Raw genomic sequence first — 26,497 nt, forward strand, 5'->3', positions numbered from 1 at the left:
TCCGGTGCTATTTCCGATGAGGCTGAGGACGGTGGATCACCTGAAGGTCGTTCAACCAAAAAAGTTCGGAATAAAGATCAGAGAACAGAATCTGTTATATCAATAACAGAGAACATGGTCCATATGCCAACAGTGGCATGGAATGATAAATTGGTAGGTACTTCGTCGATAGCAGAAAAGACGAATAAATTTCTAGAGATGGATTTAGATTATGAACTAGAATTTGATGAGGGGGACATTAAGAATTCATATATTAACGGTGTCCCTGCTATTGACTTTTCCAAGAGGATTAATCAGTTTTTAGTTAAAGACATGACCTTGACGGTCGTTGTCAAGTTGCTAGGCAAGAGTATTGGATTTACGACCCTTCAAAATAGAATTTCAAATCTTTGGAGACCTTCGAAGCCTTTCCATCTTATGGATATTGAAAATGGTTATTACCTTGTTAAATTTCAGAATAAGAAAGACTACGGAAATGTGCTTTCACAAGGGCCTTGGATTATATTCGGGCAATACCTTACAATTCAGCCTTGGTCATAGGACTTCGATCCGGTGAAACCTTATCTGAGCATGGTGAAAACATAGATCCGGCTCCTTGGACTTCCAAGCCACTTCTACAATCGCAAGATTTTCTGGGAGATTAGAGAATTAATTGGTAAGGTAGTGAGGTTGGATTTTAATACCGATAATAGGGCACGGGGTAGGTTTGCACAGCTGGCTATTTTTATTAATTTGGACAGACTATTGATTTTTAAGATTTTGATAAACGGAACCCTCCAACGAGTTGAGTATAAGGCTTTGCCTGTTGTTTGTTTTTCTTGTGGTAGGTACGGACATGGACAAGATTTGTATCCCAACGGGAAAAGAAATGAAGCTAAAGAGGACAATCGATTTGCAGAAGTCAGAAATGAGAAGTCCGATAGGGTAATAGAGTCTACCGGAACAGAAGGCGGATCGACGAGCTATGGTCCTTGGATGTTAGTAGAGAGAAAATAAAGGCGAAATCCTAGAGGGGCTGGAGGAGTTGACGGTGAAAATAAGGGGAGTGGATCTTCAGGATAAATATTCAACATTCTACCTGCTAAAAATAAAGGTAAGAGCTCTAATAGTGGGATTAGGGATGCCCGTGAGGAACAACAGGTTGAAAGCATACATGGTAGAAGGTCTGGAACAGTTTTGACGAGCTTGGGAAGTGGTCTGGTACAAGGGCCAAGTAAGTCCTTTTTTAATGGACCAAATGTTTACAATGAGGACCTTTTGGGGAAGACCACTGCTGGTGACGTCTTTTCTCAAGAAAGGGGGGCCTTTAAAGGGTAAGAGACTCGCTTATGATGGTGAACCTAGGAGGGTTTCAGTCGACCTAAATGCCGTGGATTTGCAAGGTATGTTATCCACAGATTATGTTTCTACTTTGGATGGGGCCCCAATAAATTTTGATCATAATTTTAATGGTAGTAAGATGGGGGGTGTGTGTTTGGAATCTGTGAACCTTATAATTGATAGGGAGTCTTCACTCCTCTCACCTACTGCTAATTTATCCCATTTTAACCCTGATTTTAAAGGCCCTATTGAGATAGAGGTCGGGGTTAAAGAGGGGTTGCTTGATAAAGAGAAGCATAGTGCAGTAATTTTTAAAAATAATCAAAGTCATGATACGAAAGATCTTGTTTCTGCTAATAGTGATGGTTTTTTTAGGAATGCTCTCACCTCCTCAACTAATCAAGAAAATCATAGGAAAACGGGTATTCGTCGAAGAATGAAGAATTTGAGTAAAACCATTCGTGGTCCAGGTAATAGTTTTAAGGTTTCAAGCTGTCTTCGAGTGTCATTGGCTGAGTCGGTCAATTCAATGGTGGAATTTATTTCGACTCAGTTTACGACACCAAATGGTAAAGGTCAACAGGTTTACTCACTTTTATATATGGATTTAAATTTTAATATTATGTCTTGGAATTGTCAAGGTTGTGCAGGGTCTAATTTTCCTCATATCTTTAAATGATATAATCGAGAATTAAGCCTGATATTGTGAGCTTATTGGAGCTAAAAATTAGTGGTTTTAAAGTTGGCGCTGTAATTACTAAATTGGGTTTTAAGCACTCTTATCGTGTCTTATATAGTATTTTTCATAAAGGTGTGTTGATAGCCTTCGTTTATGGAAGCTCAAACAAGACTAAGCGAAAAACCCTTTGGGAATATCTGAAATTAGTGATTCCTTAAGAAAGGATTCCTTATATGGCAATAGAAGACTTCAATGCTATTTTTTCGGAGAATAAGAAGTGTTGTGGTCTCACAAGGGGTAAACATTGCCCTCATTTTGGTTACTTTATGGATTCTTTTGCCTTGCATGACTTGGGTTTTAGGGGTCTGAGTTTTACTTGGTAGAGGAATATGATCTCTAAAAGACTCGATCGTGCTATCAATAATGATGATTGGGTAAACTCATTCCGCAATTGCACGATCTCACATCTTCTTAGAATCAAGTCTGATCACCGGCCTATTTTTCTTTCCATTAGACTAGATATCCATATTTTGAGGGGACGTTCATTCTGTTTCTTAGCGGGGTGGATTGAACATGGGGGGTTTTCTGATTTTGTCAAAGATAAATGGTCTTTTAGGGGCAACATAAGTGACACTCTTTCTTATTTGACAACCGATATCAAGATTTGGAATAAAATGGTGTATGGCCATATTGGATCAAGAAAAAAAAACAACTTTTTTAGAGGTTAGTAGGTATCCAGAGGGCTACGAAAAAATCCTACAATGAACGGGTTGCGGTATTGAGTTGCAGATTAGAGATGAGTTGGAATCTATTTTGGTTCACGAAGAGTTGTTGTGGAAGCAAAAGTCCAGATGTGAGTGGCTTAATCTTGGTGACCGTAATACAAAAAATTTTCATAGACGTACACTTAAAAGACGGAAGCTCAATCTCATTTCGACCTTGCGCATTCATGATGGTGATTGGTGTTATGACCTTGAAGTTCCTCAATCTGAGGCCGTTACTTTTTACAAAAATCTCTATGGTGAGGTGCCAGCCCTTCTAGTTAATTTATCGCTTAGTTTTTTTTCGAGATTGGATGCTAGAGGAACTGATTTTCTAGGCAAGTTGGTTTCCCATGAAGAGATTAAAAGGGCTCTGTTTGACATGACTCCTTTAAAGGCTCTCGATAGAGATTGTATTCATGCTATCTTTTTCTAGAAATAGTGGAGTGTGGTGGGAAGTGATGTTTATAATTGGGTCAAAAAGATTTTTGAATGTGGCACCATTGATCCAAATTTGAACAATACTCTCATTACTCTGATCCCTAAAGTTTTTAATCCTGAAACTTTTTCACAATTTCGACCCATCAATCTTTGCTCTATACTCTATAAATTAGTGATGAAAGTTATAACGAACCATTTCAGGGTTGTCTTTCCTAGAATTGTTACCGAATAACAAGTAAGGTTTATAGCTGGGAGAAATATTACCGATAACATCTTTATAGCCCAAGAAGTCATTCACTCTATGAGGGGTAGGAGGAATAGGAAGCCTTAGATGATGATTAAAATCAATTTTGAAAAGTATATGATAGGGTGAGGTGAGAGTTCATTGGTGCATCTATTTAGGCGATTGGTATTTTGGATTATTTGGGTAAGTTTATGATGTCTACGATCTCAAACTTTACCATGCAGTTATTATAGAACATGTCTCCTACTCAAAAGTTTAAGTCGACAAGGGGAATACGCCAAGGATGTCATCTATCCCCTTATTTGTTCGTTCTCTGTATGGAGTAGCTTGGACATGACATTCGCTCTAAGATAGCTAATAATCAGTGGACTCTAATCAGACTATCCAAGTTAGGTCCTAACTTGTCTCATCTTTTTTTAGCTGACGATTTAGTTATTTTTAGTAGGGCTGATATGAAGCACGCCAAAATCATCAAAGGAGTATTGGATCGCTTCTATACTTACTCAGGCCAGAAAGTCAACGCTCATAAAACAAATATTTATTTTTCTCATTATGTTGATGTGGATCTTGGAGAATGAATTAACAACTGGATGGGGTCTCAAAAGGTTAACGATCTTAGATCCTACTTGGAGGTTCCCTTATTCCATGTGAGAGTCACAAAAGGTACCCTTAGGTTTGTGGTGGAAAAAGTACACAATAAGCTTTCTAGTTGGGATACTAGATAACTGTCTCTTGCCGGGACTACTTTAGCTCACTCTGTTTTACTTTTCCTAACTAACTATTTTATGTAGACTATGAAGATTCCTATAAGGGATTTGTGAGGAGATTGAGAGTTTGGTTAGAAATTTCATCTGGGGATTTGTTAGCTGGGATTCGGTTTGTCAACCACGTTCGAATAGAGGTCTTGGTTTAAGAAAATTAGAAGACCAAAATGTTTCATTTTTCATGAAGTTTGGGTTTAATCTAATTTCTAACCACAACGCCTTATGGCTTAAGGTTCTTCGATCTAAGTATGGTTTGAAAGAGAGCTTGCTTAATAGTATTACGAAGAATAATTACTCTTTTCTTTAAAAAGGTCTGTTGAGGATATAGCCCTTGTTTAGAGACAATTTAATTTTATCGGTGGGCAATGAGAAGTTTGTTCAATGCTGGTTGGATCATTGGATACCACAGATTGAACCTTTAGTCAATCAGATTCCTTTACACATAAATTTGGAAGTAGATTGTCGACTTGAAGACATGGTAACTTCGGGAGGCAATTGGAATCTTGATCTCTTTCACTTATGGATACCTGAGTCTATTATTAGACACATTTTGAGCATTCCTCCACCAAACCTTGTTGATGGAGTATATAGGATTTCTTAGGCACCGAGCCCTAAAGGGGACTCCTCTATGAAGAACGCCTACTGGTCATTGAAGGAAGATTGTTGGAGCCCCAATGACTCTTTGTGGAATACTCATTGGAAATTCAAAGGCCCTTATAGAGTTTGACTTTTTCTTTGGCTCACTTTCAAGCAACGTTTACTAACAAACTTGGAGCATGTTCGGCGAGGTATTGGCTATGAAACTTCATGCCCGATCTGTGGTCATGTAAACGAAAGCATTTTACATGTTCTGAGTGACTATTCGACGGTAAAAGAAGTTTGGAAACAGGTTATTCCTTCGAATTATGATAGTTGGTTTTTCTCTTCCAACATTTCAGATTGGCTACTTTCTAATTTATAATCTATTGAGAGATTTGACTCCTTAAAAGTTAGCTGGGCAAGTCTATTTGGAATTATAGCGTGGAGGATATGGAAGAATAGAAACCTTAATATGTTCCAAGGAATTATGTGGGAAGCGACACAGATCATTAAAACCTCTATCACTTGGGCAAAACAAATTTGAAGCACCCATAATATAGTTTTGGATCGAAGACGTGATACTGCTCCAATGAACTCTTTTTCGATTAATTGGATTTATATGCATACTGATGGAGCTGTCAATTTGAGTACAAGTTATGCATTTGCAAAGGGAGTGATACTGTAACAGCCTAATTTTAGTGGTGTCAAAAACAGTGGTTTCGAGACCCCAATTTCTACTAGAGAATAAATAGTTTAATATTTATTTAAAGTTTTATGGGATTATATTAGGGTCGTATTAAAGTTTCGTTAAGAAATTTCGAAGTTTAAATGGTTAATTAGGTAAAAAAGACTAAATTAAAAAAGGTGCAAAAGTTGAATTCTATTAAAAGAACTAAAGGGCTATGGAAAGGTCAACTAATGGACTTAAATGGTAAATATACCATGTGCTTATAGATAGTGGACGGTTATAAGTGTTGGTTGTGTAAATTGAATGTTTAATTAATGGTAAATTGGTAATTAACTAATTAGTGTGAAATTAAATAAAACAATCAAGGCAATCATTTTTCTCTTTGATGTTTTGCTGAAATTGAGAAAGAAAGAAGCCATGGAAGGGGCTTGAGCATTCGGTCTTCTCTTTGAAGCTTTCATGGTAGGTTTTCAAGCCTTATTTTTATTGATTTTTATGTTTTTGAGCTCATATTAGCTTAATCTAACTAGCCCTGGGGTTAATTTGCAAAACTGTTAAAGGTTGAGGGACTTGCCATAGTTGAGTTTGACTGTGTTTTGATGTTAGTTGATAGATTATCAATCTTAGTTGTTAAACAAACTTGTTTTGTTAAGTGGTTTTTGATGAATTTGGGATTAGAGATTAAATTGTTGAAAGTGTAAAAATCCATGGGTTTTAATGTGAAATGTTGGTAATTATGGGTAGTTCTAAGGTCCCTAGTGGAACCAATTAAGATAGGTTTAGGTTAAAATAGTTAAATTTCAAGTTCTGAGCTTAAGGACTAATTTGTGAAAAGTTAAAATATTAGGGGTCATTTCATAATTTTACATTAATATGAATTATTGATTGAATTGAATACTTGAAGTTATTTGAAGTACTTAATTGAATGAAATTATCTATTTAGATCAAGATAAACAACAACAGGTTTTAAATCAAGGAAAGGCTAAAGCTTTGGATTAGTATCAAACTCCACTTCTACGACTATAGTTATCGAGATAAGTTCGTATAAATTATAATCGTTTTAATGATAGTTAAATTGATTGTCTACTATATTGTGTTAGTTATAAACAGACTTGAATATACATATATCAATGTTTTGAGTAATTGATGGATAAATAGTCCTGTTTGAACCTTAAGAATTCTTAGGATACAAATGGCATGTCATTTAAGGATTTCATATTTTGGGTGCCAATCTTGAATGTCCTATCGATGGCTGAGGTCCTACATTTGTTACGGATTCTCCACAGCTTGTATGAGCAGCATCGTGTAGCTAACATTCTAACCCACAACTCGTGTGAGCAGGCCCATTTCACAACTCGTGTGAGCACTATTGAAAAGGAAAGGTTACGGTTATATGGAAAGGTACAATATGTGTGAGTGTTCCCGAGTATCCAATGTAATTCTTGATAGTTCAACGGGTAAGTAAAGGAAATGGCATGATATGTAGACAATTGGATATAGATTCATTATGAAAATGATTAATGTGATTAATTATGTGTACATGAAAATCTACTTATGATATGGTTGAACTTATATGTATCATGTATGAACCTACTAACTTGTGAGTTTGATGGTGCTTATATAGGGTTTTACTAAGCCTATGGTCTTGGTAATGATGTACGCTTATTTTATAATTTGTTCTTGAGAAATGGTAAGTTATGTTTGAGTTTATACGAACTTACTAAGCACTAGTTGCTTACATAGTTATTTTCCTTTGTTTCATTGACTATCGTAAGCTCGATCAGTTGGAAGCTTTTTGGAGATCTATCACACTATCCAACAACCATTTCGGTAGTTTTTGAGTTATTTTGGCCAAGGTTATAAATGACATGTATAGGACCTTTTTTATAATGGTAGTTATTGAATGTGTAATGGTCAATTTGGTATGTATATGCTTTTAAAGTTTATGTTTTGTTTGATGGACTTTTAATGCCTTGACAAGTTTAAGTCATTTTGGCCACTTTTAGGTACTTGTAATATATGGTCTTTTTGGTATGTTTGAGGTGAAATGTGAATGGTTAAATTGATGTCATTTGGTAGTTAAAGGAACTAGGTTTTGTGCTTGAAATGTGGCTATGTTTCTTTGCTTTGGTTAATGATGTTTTGGTATAAATGCGGTGCCTTTGAATGACATATTGGTTAGATGAAATAGGTTGATATAAATTGTATGTTTATATGTGTTTGAAAGGTGTTTAGGTCTTTTGAATGTAGGCAAAAGTGAAATGTTTGATTGGTTATGTTTTGGTCTTGAAATGGCTTAATTTTAGGGTCAATTATGGAGCACACGACCTAAGAGATGGGCTGTCACACGGCCATGTGTCACTTATTATTTTTGGTGTAAATTTAACACAACCTAAGACACGGCCGTGTGTATCAAGTCAGTGAGTTACACGGCTTAGCACACGGTCGTGTGTTACAAGTCAAAAAGTTACACAGTCTAGCACAAAGCCTGCAACACGGCCATGTGACCCAACTCAATGAGTTACATGGTTTGAGACACGGGCTGGGACAAGGCCGTGTGTCCCTTTATTCGATTGTTACACGATCTGGGCTTTGTCACACAACCATGTAACCTGTAACACCCCTAACCCGTCTTCATTGCAAGATTAAGGTTACGGAGCATTACTGATCAATCGAAAATTATTTAACATCATAATATTAATTAGATTAATCTCATTCAAAATCATATCAAACATATGGATTTTGTCCTTAAATCAAGCCTTTGAGGTCCTTAAAATAGCTTAGAAGCAATTCGGGACTAATTTGAAACAAAATAGAAGTTTTAAGAAAAAGTTACAAAAATGTGAAAATAGGGGTCACATGACCGTGTGACATAGCCTAGGCCGTGTAACAGTCAAACAAAAGGACACACGGCCGTGTCCCAACCCGTGTAACTCTCTGAGTTTCCACACACAGCCATGTGCTAGGCCGTGTAATTCACTGACTTAAAACACTAAGAAATTTCAAATGAAACACGGCCATGTGACAGCCTGTGTCCCAGGCCGTGTAATCCAAAAAATTAACCTAAAATCAAGCCATTTCAAGGCCAAATTATACTTAAATAATCATTCCATTTGGGCATACATTCAAGGGATTTAAAAATCATTCAAACACAACTAAACATACCATTTCAAACATTCTAATTAATCTAACCAATATGCCATTCAAAAGCACCACAACTATACCAAAACATCATAGATTAAACTAAAGCAACATAGCTACTTTTCAAGCAAATAACCTAGTTCACATATCTACCAAAACATATCACAAATAACCATTTTCAAGCCATCACAAACATACCAAAAGACTATGCATTTCAATTACCTAAAGGTGGTCAAGATGATCTAACTTAACAAGCATTACAAGTTCATCAACCAAACATAAACGTCAAAGGCATAAACATACTAAATCAACGAATTACACTTTCATGAACTACCATTACAAAATATCCTATAAATTTCATTATTAACCTTGGACAAAATACACAAAAGCTATCAAAATGGTTGATGGATAGTGTGATAGGTCTTCGACGAGCTTCCAACCGATTGAGCTTTCGATAATTTATAAAACAAAAGAAAGTAACTACGTAAGCAACGAGTGCTTAGTAAGCTCGTATAAACTTAAAAAAAATCCATTTCATTAGCACAATTCATGGATTAAGCATAAAATCATTAGCAATTCCATAAGCTTAGTATAAGCCTATACAACATCATCAAACTTATAAGTTAGTAAGCTCATCCATGATACATATGAACTTAACCATAACATAAGCAAATTTCCATATGCATATCATTTATTACATTTTCCTTTTCATAGATTATGAACCATTTCATTTACTTACTTACCATGCCATTCCCTTTTCTTACCGGTTGAACCATCTAGAATTGTATCCGATACTCAGGAATACTCACACACATAGTGTGTCTTTCCATATAACCGTAACATTTCCTTTTCAATAATGTTCACAATAGCTGTGAAGTGGGTCTGCTTACATGAGCTATGGAAAATCCACAACAAATGCAGGACCTTAGCCATCGGTAGGACATTCAAGACCAGCACCCGAAACATGAAAGCCTTAATGACATGTCATTCATAACCTAAAAATTCTTAAGGCTCAAACGGGATTTGTTATCTGTCAATTATTCATGACATTGATACATTTATATTCAGATTCATTTATATTAAAACAACATAGCAATTAACCAATTTAACTAACATTAATACAATCATAGTTCATACAAACTTACCTCGAAAACTAGGGTCATAATAGTAGAGTCAAACTAATTCGAAGCTTTAGCCTTTCATCGATTTAAGTCCGATTGTAGTTTATCTTGATCTAAATAAATAATTTCACTCAATTAAGTACTTATAGTATTCAATTTAATCCATAATTCATATTTATATAAAATTAAAAAATTATCCCTAACATTTTAGATTTTTACGATTTAGTCCTTAAGCTCATAATTTGAAATTTAACCATTTTAATCCTCCATAATAGCTAGCCAAATTTCATAGGGACTCACACCAACCCACATAAAACAAAATTTCATAATTTTAACATGAAATTTTACTATTTTCACAAATAAATCCCTAAATACAATTTCATCAAAAATCACTTAACAAAACATGTTTACTTTACAACCAAGATTAATAATCTATCAAATAACTTCAAAATCTATTAAAAAACAATGGAAAGTCCCTCAAACTTTAACATTTTTTCAAAATAATCCCCCGGCTAGCTAGATTAAGCTAAAACGAACTCAAAAACATAAAAATCATTAAAAATGAGACACAAAATCATACCATGCAATAGTTTTAGCCCTAGCCGAACTTCAAGCTTCTCCTTCCATGGATAATTCAGTTGAAACAAACATAAAAGGAGGACGATGATAGTATTTTGATATTTGTTTTGTTTTTATTTAACTAATTACCAAATTACCCTTACTAATTTAACTTAAAACTAGCATAAATATGTCCATATTTGTCCACCATCAATATATATGGTATATTTACTATCTTAGTCCATTAATTTAAGATTTCATAGCCATTTTATCCCTTTAACTAATAGAACTCAACTTTTATACCTTTTACAATTTAGTCCTTTTTACCTAATTAACCATTTAAACTTCAAAATTTCTTAACGAAACTTTAATACAACTTTAATATAATCCCATACACATTAAGTAAATATTAAATAATAACTCACTCGTTGGAATTGTGATATCGAAACCACTATTTTTGGCACCACTAAAAAGGGGCTATCATATTACCCCTGTTTTCAAAATTTCTAAATTTTCCAAAGTTTTCTAATTTGTTTCAAATTAGTCCCAAATTGCTTCTAAGCTATTTTTAGGGCCTCGAAGGTCCGATTTAAGGCCCAAATGTACATGTATGCTAGGGTTATAATGAGTTTTATGTAATTATTGTTAAATGATATTATTGATATGTTTTGATATTAATTGTTCGGATTTGCATGGTAATGCTCTGTAACCTTAATCTGGCAATGGAGACAGGTTAGGGGTGTTACAGATACCAAATCATCGAGGAAATTGGATTTTGGGCGTTAATTATTCTCTTGGAGTGTGTTTGATTTTTTATGTTGAGCTGTGGGGTATCTTTGATAGGCTGACGCTTCTTCACAATCAGGTTTGAATAGGATTTTGATTTACATTGATAGCCTTGAGGCAGTCCATGCTTTGTAAAAAAGGATTTTCACAAAAGTTCAACATCGGTTAGGCAGATCCAACTGAAGCTACGAAGTTTCGAGCAATGAGAGATCAAACATGTTCCAAGAGAAACTAATTTAGCTGCTGATTAGATTACCAAAATGGTGTTTGCAAATATGGAGGGAGTGAATGTTTTGGCTTCTATTCCTACAGATCTTGTTGATGTTCTTGAAAGTGACAAAGCTAGTTTGCTTTTGATTGTATTAGTGTAGTATAAGCTTTCATGATTTGTCTTTTATGACAAAAAAATGTTAAAAAATTAAGTACTGAATTTAAATTATAAAATATATTTGATATATTACTTAAAATTGAGTACATAATATAATTAAATTATTTGATAAATGAAAATTTTAAATTATAAAAATATGCATTCTACATTTTTATCCTTATTTGATCTATTTGTGATGTTCGTCCTCCAATTTGTGATAAATTTTCACCATTTTTTTGAAGCATTTTTTAAATATATTCATCTTCATGATCAACATTTTCCGAGAAAGCATTTGTAATGTCTACTTTTCTAATATAGTTATGCACAATTACACAAGTAATAGCAATATTTCTCTATACTACAAATGTATATGGTGCCATCCTCTTCAAAATTGAAAAACAAGCTTTTAAAACTCCGAAAGACCGCTCAATCACGATTCTTAATTTGACATGTGCATAATTGAATATCTCTTCTCTTGTACGAGGGCCAACACCATTGCGAAAATTAGGCAACCAATATCGTGCATTATTAAGGTACCATAAATCCTCGAGTAAGCGTGTATGCAACATCACAAACATAGTATTTATTTATAAAAATATATATTGAACACTTTTATGAATTTATTAGAGAATTAGTTATTGAAAAATTTTACTAACCCGTTGGAGGATATGGAAAATGATTTTCAACATTTCGCATGGTTTCTGCTAATACTCTTGAATCAGGTGCTACGCTTTCCCATTCAAACACAAATGTAAATTTCATATTAAAATTGCATATAACCAGCACATTGTGATAACATTCTTCTCGTCCTCTTCCTCAACAAGAGACTTGTTTATTAGTTGGTATTACTGCATGAACAAGAGTCCCATCAAGTGCAGGAATATGGCACCCTATTTGTAATTAATAAAAATAATAATTAATTTATTACCTTAAATTCATCTCTCAATTGTTGGTGTTGTTGCTCCTATGTTATTTTAGTTGCGTACAATAATTTCCTATGAAAAAAGAAACATTGCATTCAAACACTTAATGAAAGTAGAAATGTATTGTTTGAGTTGAATGTATGAATTTCATAAGAAACATTTTCACTTTCTCTTCAATTTTGATATATAACGACTATATTTCAACCATCCTTTAGTTTTGAAATGTCCACACTTTGGTTATTCATTTTTAAAATTTCTAGGCAATATACTGAACCATTCAACATCGAAGTAGTATCCAATCTCCTCATATTATCTTTTTTATTTTATAAAAATCATTAAAATCAAAATATAAAAAGAATAATAATATATCAAACAGAAAGAAACTAATGTTTTTAAAAAACACAAAAAGCCTGCCATAATACAACCATTGTAATACTACTTGAAAATAAAAATAAAAGTAATTCACAAGTAACATGGCAGAATTAACAAGCAATTAACAGGCTTTTTCTCAAGTGCATTTGAAAATAAAAGAACTATGGTTGAACCCCACATTAGTGCTCAGCTTAAATGAAACATACTTCAATAAGTTTTCAAAGGATTTTGTCTGCGAGTGAACATTAGCCGAAAACAAAATAAAAATAATCCATAAATTCATAAATGTAAACAATTAATTGATCATTCAGAAAAAAAAAAAGATTAATTTTTTTCGATGAAAAGCTGTACAATGGATGATTTGGTTTGTGTAATAAAAATCTCATTGTGGCAGTTATCCTTACCAAAAGGACGCATATTCTCTCACCTCAATCTCCGTTGTAGTAGTTCAGCTTGTATACTTCTATCCAGAAGAATGAAATTGGGCCGAAGTTTACGTACTTGACTCGATTATTTATAGGCCTTTGCTTACGGCCTTGAATTGATTAGGTAAGTGTCCAGACTACCTAACTTTTCTCTTATTTATAGGCCTTTGCTTACTGCCTTGACATGATTAGGTAGAATTGCTAAATTCTTCATACATTTTGTGCTGAGCTGAATACAGAAACTGTAAAAACTTGTTAAATCTGATAGAGGAGGGTGGTGTTCTAGTGCGGTAAAGATGTGTACTTGTTGCTTATAGATTTTAAAAAATGAAAAAGAAGTCATTTCCCAGACTCAATGACCATGAGTGCATTGAAACGGCGTCGTTTAAGGGCATTATAGAGATTATATCTAACAGTAAATTAATGGGTTGTCCCTCTCGTTAAGCGAAAAACTAAAAACCCAAAACCCTGGAAACACTTCACCGTTACCCATTCTATTTCGGCAAAGATACCATGACATCAAACAACTGATTTTCGGAGTGAAGAGGAAAAGAGAGGTCTTTATTGCCAGATTAAATGTTTGCTGCTAGGAATCTTCAAAAACACTGCTTGAAGACTCTGTCTTCTCTGTTGCAATCAAATCCCAACAGGTACATTTCTCCTTCTCTCCCCATAAATAAGACTAAATCAAGCTCTGGGTATCGTTTTTTCTTGTCATTTTGTTAGTTCCCATCAATCAGACCTATAATCTAATACACCTTTGTTCTTCAGTTTCCTTTACATCGGAACAGAGTGTCTTATTAGTTTTTCCTTACTTTTTTGGGTTTTATTCGTATTCTTTAGTTTGATTCTTGATGGACTTTTAACAATTTCTTATTTCTAACAAGTTTCCTTTTTTACTGTAAAAATTGGGATTTATTCGTTTGACTGTTTTATTATTATTGTTATTTAAAATGCAGGAATGTTGTGGCTTTTAAGGATACTGCTCCCAAACTAATTTCAAGCAATGTGATACGATTAGATGGATGTTTTGAAGATAATTTTGCATCATTTCCTTCCTTCACTGATCCCTTCAATGGATGGTTTCGGATGATGTCGACTTCAAGGGGGAGAAGTATGCGAAGCAAGGTCGAAAGACGAATGCAGAAAGAGTCTGGTAAAACAGCTAGGGAAATCCGGAGGGCGAAGAAGATTAAGAAAAAGCTTATGACTGATGAGGAGAGGCTTATTTACAACCTCAAGAGAGTAAGTCTTTTGTGCCATTAATAAGTGACAATCAACTATTTCTTGCTGTGATTCTATGTTTGACGCTTGCCTGTAGCATATCGTAGTTGATTTAGTGTAAAGGAGTTTTAATGTTTTAACTCTTTTTCAAGGTTAAACAATCATTCAGACGGAGAGTTTGAGTGTTCTCTCCTGTTTTCCAGTGTGGTAGTTTTGTTGTTGCTAGAGGATTGTTAGAATGATGCTTTACTGTTGAAAAATGGCAATTCTTAGCTGAGAAAATGAGTCATAAGTTCTGGTAGTTTCTCTGGTCGTTTATTATTGGTTTTTTGAAAATAATTCAATCGGCATATGGTTTGTATAACTAACTCAGGCTAAGAAGAAAGTTGCACTTCTATTACAAAAACTCAAGAAGTATGAGCTTCCAGAGCTGCCGCCTTCTGTGCATGATCCCGAGCTTTTGACCCCTGAGCAGCTTCAAGCATTTAAAAAGATTGGATTCAGAAACAAAAATTATGTTCCCGTTGGAGTCCGTGGGGTCTTTGGAGGAGTTGTCCAAAATATGCATCTCCACTGGAAATTTCATGAGACAGTGCAAGTTTGTTGTGATAACTTCCCCAAAGAAAAGATAAAGGAAATGGCAACCATGCTTGCGAGACTGAGTGGTGGAATTGTCATTAACATACACAATGTGAAAACAATTATCATGTTCCGTGGACGAAATTATCGCCAACCAAAAAATCTGATTCCCATCAATACTCTTACCAAAAGGAAGGTAAGTAAATTTATCATGGTCCTTACACATGAAATTGCATTTGTTTTGCATCAACGTTGTATCTGCAAAGTGTTTAGAATTATATATTCCTTGTCATTCGTAAATGCAGGCATTGTTCAAGGCCAGATTTGAACAAGCTCTTGAAGCTCAGAAGTTAAACATAAAGAAGATAGAACAAGAACTTCGGCGAGAAGGTATAAACCCTGAGGATCCAGTCGCAATGGCCAGTATTCAGAGAGTTGCTGCAACATTCTTCAATGCAATCGATGAGAAAGAAGGCAGTCCATATGTCTTTCGTGGCGACCAGTCGCCTATAGCAGAACCTAAGACAACTTTGGCACATGAAGAAGCTCCTGCTGAGAGTGACCAGGAGGATCTAGACAGATTTATAGATGAGATCGAGCATGCAGCTGATCGAGAGTGGGCTGAAGGGGAAGAAGAAGAAAAAGAAGAGATTGGGAGAATTAGATACTGGAATAGACAAGAGTTTGGAGGAAGGCCTGGGAGATTCGATAACCTTCAAAATGATTACTCTGATGATGAGTTTAGAGGGTCAAGGGGTTGGAAAGGTCCACATGGGAACAAGAGGACTGCTGGTAGTGTGGATGAATATGAAGATAATTTTGGGGATGCTGCTGGGCTGGATCGGGGTAATGCTGGTGGTTTAAGTGAGGCTGGAAGTGAAGATTATGATGATGGTTCGGAAGAAGATTTTGAGTTCAAGAGATCTATGGTGGAAAAAAGAAAGCAAGATACAGTTGGAAGGTGGAGTAGCACTGCTGGTATCAAGAGAAATGCTGGAGGTAGTTATAGACGAGCAGTGGCAGAAGAAGATTCTGAGATGGAAAGTATGTTGGATGACCTAGACAGTGCAATGCGAGAATCGGAGGTTGAGGAAGATGAAGATGATGATTTCGGAGCATCAAATCGTAGTAAAAATTTCAGGAGCAGCAGTGATGAAGAGGATGGATTTTATACCACAAAGGGAAGTGAGAAAAATAGGGTCAAATATTACGAGAGTGACGGTTGTTATGAAGATAATGCCGAGCTTGAGAAGTCAAACAGAGCCGCATATGGGAAGGTCGATAGGATTGGTAGAGGCAGAAACGCGGATGCTGAATATAGGAAAAAGATTACCAAGGAAGCTGATGATGTGTTCAGTGACTAAATCTAATAGGATCTGAATTATATTGTTAACATTATTCATATTGCGGGATAAAATGTAGCATCGTATACAGAAAAACTGGGTGGGAAATACTTTGTGAGTGCAAAATGAAATGTTGAATGAAGTTTCTCGTCCTCTGGTGGGTTCTTAAAATTCATTCCGTGTTTATTGATGATGATGATGTATCACAGTGCTGCTGTTATCTGAGTCTTCCTCTCCTGATGAGCAGTAGACTTGTTAGTTCGGTTGAAGGTCTCATTGGGAAAAGAAAATACATATCCTGATAGTTTAATCTAATTGGATGGCGCATGATAAAATTTAAAAAGAGGCTTCAATGAGTTCCACAAACATCACTTCTCAACAACTGCATGCATCAATAATAATCGCCAAAATCAACTCCAATTTGAATATCAAATAAAAAATAATATAAACATCAAATCAATATATACGATATATGAAAACACATGGATACATAAAATATGTAGTTTTATTTTCTCAAGTTAGAACCCAATAATATAGAATTTAAAGTAAGTAAAGTCAAGGGGGACGGTGCACACTGCACAGCAAAACAAGCAGAAGCCTAATGTAGCTCAACACGTTTGCATCAATCACAAATTGACAGATTAAAAACAGGTAATCTAATTTTAAACATTTCTTTAAAACCTAGTCGGCTTTAAGTTATTTTTTTAATATTTAAATATATTATTTTTATATTTTTCTATATATTGCCTTCATCCATGGTAATGAATATGATATGTTATGTTACATGGACAATTTAAATTAGTAAATTTTAGATACAAACGAGCATATTCATTTTTTGTTTTTTTTAAAAAGGATTATTTGTTTAAAGAAACACTTTCAAAAACATATTTCAGCATAAATATTAGAAGATTGAAGAAGCAAGGCGTATGCATTCAAGCAATCAATGCAGAAGAAGCAATCTGCAGATTGGTGAAACACTTGTTTGACCTCAATTTCACGACCCTTTCCCATTAGTAGTTTGAATTTTTCATCATTTACACCTGGAAGTTTCAACTGCCATTCCTTTATTTTATAATTTATATACATATACGTATATGGATACTGTGTTCTCTGGAAGTTGGGAATAAAGAAAAAAACCAAGATTGAGAGTTCAACTACCAATTAAAAACATGTAAGAAGTGTCCCTGTTCTGTTTTGTGTTCTGTCCTGTCCTCCAAGTGCTTGTTTAGAAGATTGTGGGTGAAATTTGTTTAAAATAATAATTTAACTCAAATTTTAGTCAAAAAGAAACTTACTTTATTTATAAAGGTTTATTTATTTATGACAAAGGCATAGGGCCCCAGATTTTGTATACTGAAAAATATAAAAATGTCTTCTTTCCATCCATAAGGAAAGCCAAGCAAAAAGATAAGAAAACTTTGCACCATCCATTGTGTTTAACATCTTACTGAGAATATGATCACTTATAATAATTTATGAAATAATAAAGCAATATACGAATAGCTCAGCAATATGACCAATAGAATAAGCAAACAGCAGTCAAATGGTACAAATCAACGAGTTATGGATCAATTACTTGAAGAAAAACAAATTTCCCACCAATGAGAAAAATCCGGCGAAGATGTCATTCGACCGCTGAGAGATATAATAAGTAAGCGTTGCAAACCAGTAAACCTATCTTCTCCCACAACAACTTATCAGATATGCCTCCGAATTTGTATAATGACTAGATTTTGTTGGATAAAGGTATTAATTCTAGCAATGTTAAGCTATAGCCATTAAACGGCCAATGGAGGCCCTTTCCGGTTCGCGGAAGGACTCGTAATTTAAGACTTTCGAGCAGGTTGTTTTCCGTTAATACAAAACTCCGGTAAGGAAAAAACTCGAACACACGATCGGAACTCGAAAAGAAAAAGAAGAAATAGGACAGGCTCCAAGGCGTGTATCAAGCCACTATCTTTAAGGTTATATTCGCCCCCACTTATCTTCAGCGTGCAAACGAGTTCCAAGCAAATTAACCTCGAGGATACAATGAAGCCAATGACTATTTGCGTTTTGCACTGACGAGAATAGTCCACTATGCACTGAGTAATGTATAACAAAAACTCAATTTCTACAAAGGATTTCTGCAGCAATACTTTATAGAATAATCTAATAATATTAGAAAATGAAGGAAGAGAAGAAATAATATTAGAATTTGTTGATATGATTTCCAAATGAAATCCCATTCCTATTTATAGGAATTTTCATGTCTCTTGATAGAGACATCTTTCAATAGGTGTCTTTATGAATAAATAAATAATAATAATTATTCATTTAATTTTGTAACTATTCAAATAATTTTTTGAATAGTTATAATTCTTTTTTAAAAAATCAAATGATATAACTTTTGACCAATGACCAAAAGTTTTATCTTTTGATTAATTACACCCATTCATTTATAGTTATTGGGATACTATAAATATTTGAAAATATTCCAACAATCTCCCCCCATTTTCAAAATATTTAGATTTTGATATTCTTGGAAATCAATTTGCATAAATAAAGGTGTCTTACGATTGAACCTTCACTTAGTGAAAACATGTTAAAGTTAATCGAAATTGTATGGTAGACTAAGCTTTGAACCAACTATTCCATTTGATTAACTGAACACATCTCACACAATGATTTCAACATCAGTCAATGCATAGTATCTAGGGACACTATTATAGCCATGTGTCTATGTCCTCTTTTCATGAGTGCTGTCAGAGCCAAGCCCTTAAGCTCCTAGAAGCGGCCACACTTCCACTCACATAGGTAGATCCCATCAAAAGTGTTCCCGTAATTATAACACTCTAACATATTTATGTTATGGGTCCATTAAGAGTACATTACTCATCCTTCCCTTATCATTACGGGTACCTAGCACTTTAATCTTAGGATGGATTTATTTATAGTGCTAACAGTCACATACTAATGATGTACTTTGTCTCATTGAACTCAAGACTTGACGTTATACCAAGCGTTGAGTCGAGTTTCCATCATGGGTGACTCTAATTAATAGGCTTGAGTCCCATCCCTTTTGAGGTCCTTTTTACTGCATCTCTAGCAAGACTTTTTGTCAAAGGATCTGCCAAATTTTCACTTGACCTCACATAATTAATAGTGATCACTCCATCAGAGATTAATTGTCGGACATAACTATGTCTTAATCCAATGTGTCTAGACTTTCCATTATATACTTGGCTATATGCCTTTGCTAGAGTAGCCTCACTATCACAATGGATAGAAATAGGTGAAATTGGCTTAAGCCATAAAGGTACATCATAAAGCAAATTTCTTAACCATTCTGCTTCTTTAGATGCAGCGGCTAATGCAATAAATTCTGCTGCCATGGTGGAATCAGTAATACATGTTTGTTTCTTGGAACCCCAAGAAATGACTCCTCCACCAAGAATGAAGATCCACCCACTAGTAGATGCATGATCTTCCAAACTTGTAATCCAACTAGCATCCAAATACCCTTCTAAAACTGGAGGATATCCATTATAACACAATCCATAGTTAATAGTTTTCTTTAAGTACCTAAGTACTCTATTTAAAGCTTGCCAATGCAAACTACTTGGATTACTTGTGTATCTACTCAATTTTCCAATAGCATATGCAATATCTGGTCTTGTACAAGTCATTATGTACATAAGACAACCAATTAGACTTGCATATTTCAATTGATCAATTTTCCTACCAGCATTAGATACTAATTTTAATTGAGGATCCATGGGTGTAGATGCTGGTATACAGTTGAAAAGATCAAACTTTTTAAGCACATTTTCAATGTAATGTGATTGTGATAAAGCTATAGTGCTTTCATCTCGGGTTATTTTAATCCCAAGAATAACATCTGCTACACCCATATCCTTCATAGCAAAGTTGTTTGACAAGAATTTCTTTGTGTTTTCTATTTGTTCCAAATCCGTGCCAAAAATGAGCATGTCATCTACATATAAGCAAATTATAACACCCTTTCCATTATCAAATTTACTATATATGCACTTATCGGATTCATTTATTTTATAGCCATTAGCTAAAACAACCTTGTCAAACTTTTGGTGCCATTGTTTTGGTGCTTGTTTAAGCCCATATAAAGATTTAACAAGCTTACATACCTTATGCTCTTGTCTTGGAACAACAAATCCTTCCGGTTGCTCCATGTACACTTCCTCTTCCAATTCACCATTTAAAAATGCAGTTTTAACATCCATTTGGTGAACAACCAAATTATATATAGAGGTAAGTGATATTAATAGTCTAATTGTAGCAATTCTTGCTACTGGAGCATAGGTATCAAAGTAATCAATACCTTGTCTTTGTGTAAAACCTTTTGCTACCAACCTTGCTTTAAATTTATCAATGGTTCCATCGACCTTCATTTTCTTTTTGAAGATCCATTTACAACCTATTGGTTTGGAACCTGGTGGAAGATCAACTAAGATCCAAGTTTGATTTCCCATTATTGAATCCATTTCATCATTTATTGCTTCTTTCCAAAAAGCAGAGTCTTGAGATTTCACTGCTTCTTCAAATGTAATAGGATCAGATTCGGTATTATAACAATAAGGTATCTTATTGCATATACTTTCACCTTTTCCTTCTACAAGAAACATAATGAAATCTGGTCCAAAATCTTTGACCTTTTTAATCCTCTTACTTCTTCTTAATTCTTGACAAGATTCATCATTATTATCAATTTGTTTCAATGGAATCCCATTCTCATTTGAAGAATGAATCAATTGTTGTGGTTGTAATTGTCTTGATATAGAATTAAATCTATTTTCATCAAAAATAGCATCTCTTGATTCAATAACCGTATTAATTGAAATTGAATCATTTGGTTCAATTACTATGAACCTATATGCCTTGCTATTATGTGCATAACCTATAAATATGCATTCAATTCCTCTCTCACCTAACTTTTTACATTTAGGTGTTGGAACTTTTACAATAGCTCTACAACCCCAAACCTTTAAATAATTAAGGTTTGGTTTCCTTTTCTTCCATTGTTCATAGGGGGTTATTTTAGTTTCCTTATTAGGAACTCTATTCAATATATGACAAGCTGTTAGAACAGCTTCTCTCCAAAAACCCTGTCCAAGACCTGAATATGATAACATTGAATTTACCATTTCAATCAAGACTCTATTTTTCCTTTCAGCTACACCATTTTGTTGTGGTGTGTAAGGGGCTGAAACTTGATGGACAATTCCAGTGAGTTCAAAATAACTTGGATTATAGTATTCTCCACCTCTATCCGATCTTAAGCACTTGATAAATGATTCACACTGGAGTTCAACTTCAGATTTATAAACTTTAAATTTATCAAGCGCTTCATCTTTTGAATGCAATAAATATACATAACAATATCTAGAACAATCATCAATAAAAGTAACAAAATATTTCTTTCCATCTAATGTAGGAGTATTATGCAAGTCACATAAATCACTATGTATCAAATCAAGCAATTTTGTTTTCCTTTTAACCTTAGGGAAAGGATTTCTTGTAATTTTAGTCAACATACAGGTATTGCATTTTTTAATATTATTATTAAAAACAGGAATTAAATCTAATTTATACATGTCATTCAATTTCCTATAATTCAAATGACCTAATCTATAATGCCACAAACAAAATGATTCAACCATATAAGCAGAAATAGTATTTTTATTCTTATTAATAATATTAAGTTTGAACATGCTTTCATACATATACCCTTTTCCCACAAAAATTCCTCCCTTAGACAAAATAAACTTATCTGCCTCAAAAACAAGTTTGAAACCAAACTTATTCAACAGACTTCCAGACACTAAATTTTTCCTAACTTCTGGTACATAATATACATCATTTAAGGTTAAAACCTTTCCAGAAGTGAATTGTAGTTCAACAGACCCTTTGCCTTTAATTGTTGCGGTGGAAGAATTTCTCATGTACAAGACATTGTCATTTTCACATTGTATGAACTTTGTGAACATGCTTTTGTCTTTGCACACATGTTTGGTTGCTCCGGTATCAATCCACCATGTATTATCATCTTGTGCCATATTAATTTCAGATATCATTGCAACGAACTTTTCGTTATTATCAGCCTTAGAAGATGATTTCTTCTTTAAAAATCGACATTCATTCTTGAAATGTCCTGGCTTTCCACAATGATAGCATGAGCCCTTTTGTTTCTTTTTGAACTTAGGTGCTCTATCAGCCTGATTGAACTTTCTTTTGAATGGTTTAGTAGTCTGTACTTCCTCCGTAACATGTACTTTGGCATTTTCAGAATTTAGGTTCTGATCTTGTTTTCGATACTCTTCTTCAATACGAAGATGATTTGCCAAAGCCTCAAGAGATATTTCCTCTTTCTTATGTTTTAGACTTCTTTTAAAGTCTTTCCAAGATGGAGGAAGTTTGTCTATTATAAAGGATACCACAATCATTTCATCCATTTTCATATCATATTGCTTAAATTGATTCAGCATCTTTTCAATATCACGAAATTGTTCCATAACAGAACGACCATCAACCATTTGATAATTATTGAAACGACTGACAAGAAATTTCTTACTTGTAACATCTTCGGTCATGTATCTTGCCTCCAATTTGTCCCATAATTCTTTAGCGGTGACGTCGTTTTGGTAGGTGTCGAACAAACCATCAGATAAACCATTCAATATGTGGCCCATGCACATGTAATCAGCATTGTCCCATTTTTGTCTTTCTCGGGTTGCAGCAATAGATTCGTTTTCATTCTCTTCAGGTCTTGGAGTATCTAAAACATAAGCAATCTTCAAAGTTGATAACAAAAAGTGCATCTTTTTCTGCCATCGTCGAAAATTGCCACCATCAAAACGATCAAGTTTAACAAAGTTGGAAGCCAACTCCCTTAGTGTTCCACTTTCATGTGTTGTGGTAGTCATCATGAAATATAACCTTAAAATTGTTAGTACAAAACTCCGGCAAGGAAAAAACTCGAACACACGATCGGAACTCGAAAAGAAAAAGAAGAAATAGGACAGGCTCCAAGGCGTGTATCAAGCCACTATCTTTAAGGTTATATTCGCCCCCACTTATCTTCAGTGTGCAAACGAGTTCCAAGCAAATTAACCTCGAGGATACAATGAAGCCAATGACTATTTGCGTTTTGCACTGACGAGAATAGTCCACTATGCACTGAGTAATGTATAACAAAAACTCAATTTCTACAAAGGATTTCTGCAGCAATACTTTATAGAATAATCTAATAATATTAGAAAATGAAGGAAGAGAAGAAATAATATTAGAATTTGTTGATATGATTTCCAAATGAATCCCATTCCTATTTATAGGAATTTTCATGTCTCTTCATAGAGACATCTTTCAATAGGTGTCTTTATGAATAAATAAATAATAATAATTATTCATTTAATTTTGTAACTATTCAAATAATATTTTTTGAATAGTTATAATTCTTTTTTAAAAAATCAAATGATATAACTTTTGACCAATGACCAAAAGTTTTATCTTTTGATTAATTACACCCATTCATTTATAGTTATTGGGATACTATAAATATTTGAAAATATTCCAACATTTTCTTGATTCAGCCACTCTCTCTTCTGCAGTTTCCGGGCAAAAGGTATTTATATTTCTCTGCATTGTTCAACAGATAAACAGGAAGATGGACGGCTGAATACGAGTGGGGGATCGGTCCCATCTTCCCGATGATCTCCTTGAATGTGTATTCTTCGGGAAGCATGTCGAATAGGTCAGCCCCTTTGCATATTACATCCTGAATCCTCTTGGGGTTCAAGTAGTGAGGGAACCTCACTCGGTCGGTATGGCTGTAAGCTTTCATCTTGAATATGAACTCACTGACGTACCGAAAACAAAAGCTACAATGCCACCCTGAATCGGACAAGATTATATCGGATTGACGATAATGAGCATATCTGGTCTTACCTGGCTTGTATCTGTGGACCGAAGCTCTCCAGCTCTTGTTGTCAACATGATACTCGAAAGAGTACAAATAGTTTCTCAACTGAAGATGAATGACAGGCGGTATATCATCACACCATCTCAATAGATTAATCGTATGCCCACTAGGGATCTCATCGACATCAGACATTGTCAATAAATCATCCTCTTCTATCCCGGCTATTCTAAGAAGCTGATCCAATGCAACTCTCTGATACGCTTCTTCGACGAAAGGATTTTCACCCTTCTTGAACCTCCCACCAATCATCCCATATGTCAAACGAGGCTCGACAAACTTAAATTGATGTCTGTTGCCAGCGAAAAGCAATGGTTTCAGTAAGCTAGTGAACGTGGAGTTAGACTCGAGAAGTACAAACTGCGTTACATATGGAGACAATTCATTCCAACGAAGTGCGAGGATGTCAATCTCGTTGTTGAACAATACCGCATCGAAGACACGTCTAGGGGACTCACGGACTTTCCATCCATGAAGATGGCAGAGTCTCTCCATTGTCACATTCTCATTATAATAGTGGGGGATTTCATGGAATGGCTTAGGAGGTGATTCCCATAGCGGTCTGAGGAAATAAGTGATCTTTTGACCGTGCAAATATATGCCGAACATGAACACCGGGATTGCGATGAGGACGATGCAAATCCGGATATTGATCCCCCACAACATACACCGCAATCTAGACATCGTCAATGCTGCAAAGGATGCCTGCTGCAGTTTATACACAAATGCAAAGCTTCTAAGATGAAGAAATTAAGCATAAACAAACAAATATTACGAAATTCAATGTCAATTTATGTCTACTTAACAGCATCATCTCTAATAAAGAATATTATTTTCCCGAGAAAACCATTTCTTATCAAAATTCATTTTGTATTATCAGAAAGCATTTTCCCACCTTTCAATTAATTTCAAACAATCACCAGAATAGAATCATCAACTATCTAGAAAAAGAAATACCCATTAATCCAAACCCCAAAATAAGCTAAAAAACAAAGTGAAAGCAGAAAAATTACCTGTCCACAAACTTTTTCATAGATATCATCAGTCTTCTTTGAATTAGAGTAGCCGCCAGACATGATTAAACAACCGCAGAAGAATGCTGATGTTGAAAATAAAAAACTATTTCTTTTCAGAATTCAAATAAAAAGAAAAGAAATCCCCAAAGAAAAAGGCCAATATTTGAAGGAGAGAAAATCTAGCGAAAATAAACCAAGTAAAGAGTTAAGTTTAAGAAAGAGTTGAAGAAAAGAAAAAATCTAAAATTCCCTTCCTTGCCTCTGCTTCGTGTTGTGTAACGTCAATTATAGCCGTTTGGTTGTTTTTCGCTCCTTCACCAGTCCAAAGATAAACGAGAATTTATAACCCCACAAAAATTCCTCCACCAAAATAAATTCATAAATAAAAATAAAAATAAAATCCTCCCCACGTCCCATCCCCAACGTAACTTCCCAAAATTGTTATGTTATGTTATGTTATGTTGAGGTGTTCGTAGAGGATTATTACCTCACATGCGCTGATCTGTCAAACCTAGGCGGTTGCTAAAACCTGTCACCTTTCTTTTTGAGTTAACTCGTCCGCGTTATTCGTTTCTTAATAAATGGAATTTTTTTTATTTTTTAACTATATTTTCCGATTATATTTGTTGTTTTTGAAATTCATACCAATTAAGATAAAATTTAATTAATATAAATTTTCATTTTCCGAGGCTGTCTTTTACAGTTTATTTATTCATTTTTGCATTTTTTCCTTTATTTTACACACTTTTTTAAAACTAATTTAATAAAAATAATTAAATTTCATATTAGATTATATTTATACCTTTTATTTTTTATGCTTATTACAATCTAATTAAAATTTGTTATTATTTGCTTAATTCGTTACCAAGAATTTATGTCAGAAATATACTTACTGTAAGAATTAAATAAAATTTTAGTTGAAATAGGGACGTTAGAAAATTTAAAAATTTATAATATTATAGGTTTGTAAGTTTTTTTTAATTTTATATAAAAATTTAAAACATTTTCATAATAATATAATTTACTCTATAATTAAATCTGTGCCAAACTAACTTGTGATATTAATTAGTTAGGAATTTTAACTATAATATAAATTTTCTATACTTTTACATGCTATTTTTTTTCAATTATTAAAAAAAAGATTAAAAATGTGTGTGTGTGTGTGTTTGTTTT

General features: G+C 34.2%; 2 protein-coding genes across 3 annotated transcripts; one reads left to right on the plus strand and one right to left on the minus strand.

Moving 5' to 3' along the window:
• The first annotated feature begins 13,353 nt into the window (after positions 1–13,353).
• On the plus strand, positions 13,354–16,467 carry LOC107926099 (CRM-domain containing factor CFM9, mitochondrial). The gene is made up of 4 exons (XM_016856899.2): positions 13,354–13,819; positions 14,129–14,414; positions 14,767–15,168; positions 15,278–16,467. The coding sequence occupies exons 1-4, from the start codon at positions 13,746–13,748 to the stop codon at positions 16,334–16,336; spliced, it is 1,821 nt and encodes a 606-aa protein (XP_016712388.1). The 5' UTR covers positions 13,354–13,745; the 3' UTR covers positions 16,337–16,467.
• Positions 16,468–23,046: 6,579 nt separating this feature from the next.
• LOC107925985 (uncharacterized) lies at positions 23,047–25,660 on the minus strand. Of its 2 annotated transcripts, none has more exons than XM_016856753.2 (2): positions 25,322–25,660; positions 23,047–25,016 (listed from the first exon to the last, which is right to left on the minus strand). In XM_016856753.2, exons 1-2 carry the CDS (start codon positions 25,382–25,384, stop codon positions 23,919–23,921), a joined length of 1,161 nt encoding a protein of 386 aa, XP_016712242.2. In that variant the 5' UTR covers positions 25,385–25,660; the 3' UTR covers positions 23,047–23,918. The 2 variants fall into 2 exon arrangements, with proteins under 2 accessions (XP_016712242.2, XP_016712243.2); XM_016856754.2 differs by having other exon boundaries at positions 23,539–25,013; positions 25,322–25,654.
• Positions 25,661–26,497: the final 837 nt, after the last annotated feature.

This window comes from Gossypium hirsutum, chromosome D04 (genome assembly GCF_007990345.1).
Source record: "Gossypium hirsutum isolate 1008001.06 chromosome D04, Gossypium_hirsutum_v2.1, whole genome shotgun sequence".
NCBI classification, from domain to species: Eukaryota; Viridiplantae; Streptophyta; class Magnoliopsida; order Malvales; family Malvaceae; genus Gossypium; species Gossypium hirsutum.

Excerpts from the sequence above, each read along its gene's own strand:
- LOC107926099 (XM_016856899.2), top strand. The coding sequence starts at position 13,746 with ATGTTTGCTGCTAGGAATCTTCAAAAACACTGCTTGAAGACTCTGTCT. Across the intron at positions 13,820-14,128 it reads TTGCAATCAAATCCCAACAG|GAATGTTGTGGCTTTTAAGG; the intron begins GTACATTTCTCC and ends TTTAAAATGCAG. Across the intron at positions 15,169-15,277 it reads ATACTCTTACCAAAAGGAAG|GCATTGTTCAAGGCCAGATT; the intron begins GTAAGTAAATTT and ends TCGTAAATGCAG.
- LOC107925985 (XM_016856753.2), bottom strand. The coding sequence starts at position 25,384 with ATGTCTGGCGGCTACTCTAATTCAAAGAAGACTGATGATATCTATGAA. Across the intron at positions 25,017-25,321 it reads ATGAAAAAGTTTGTGGACAG|CAGGCATCCTTTGCAGCATT; the intron begins GTAATTTTTCTG and ends TATAAACTGCAG.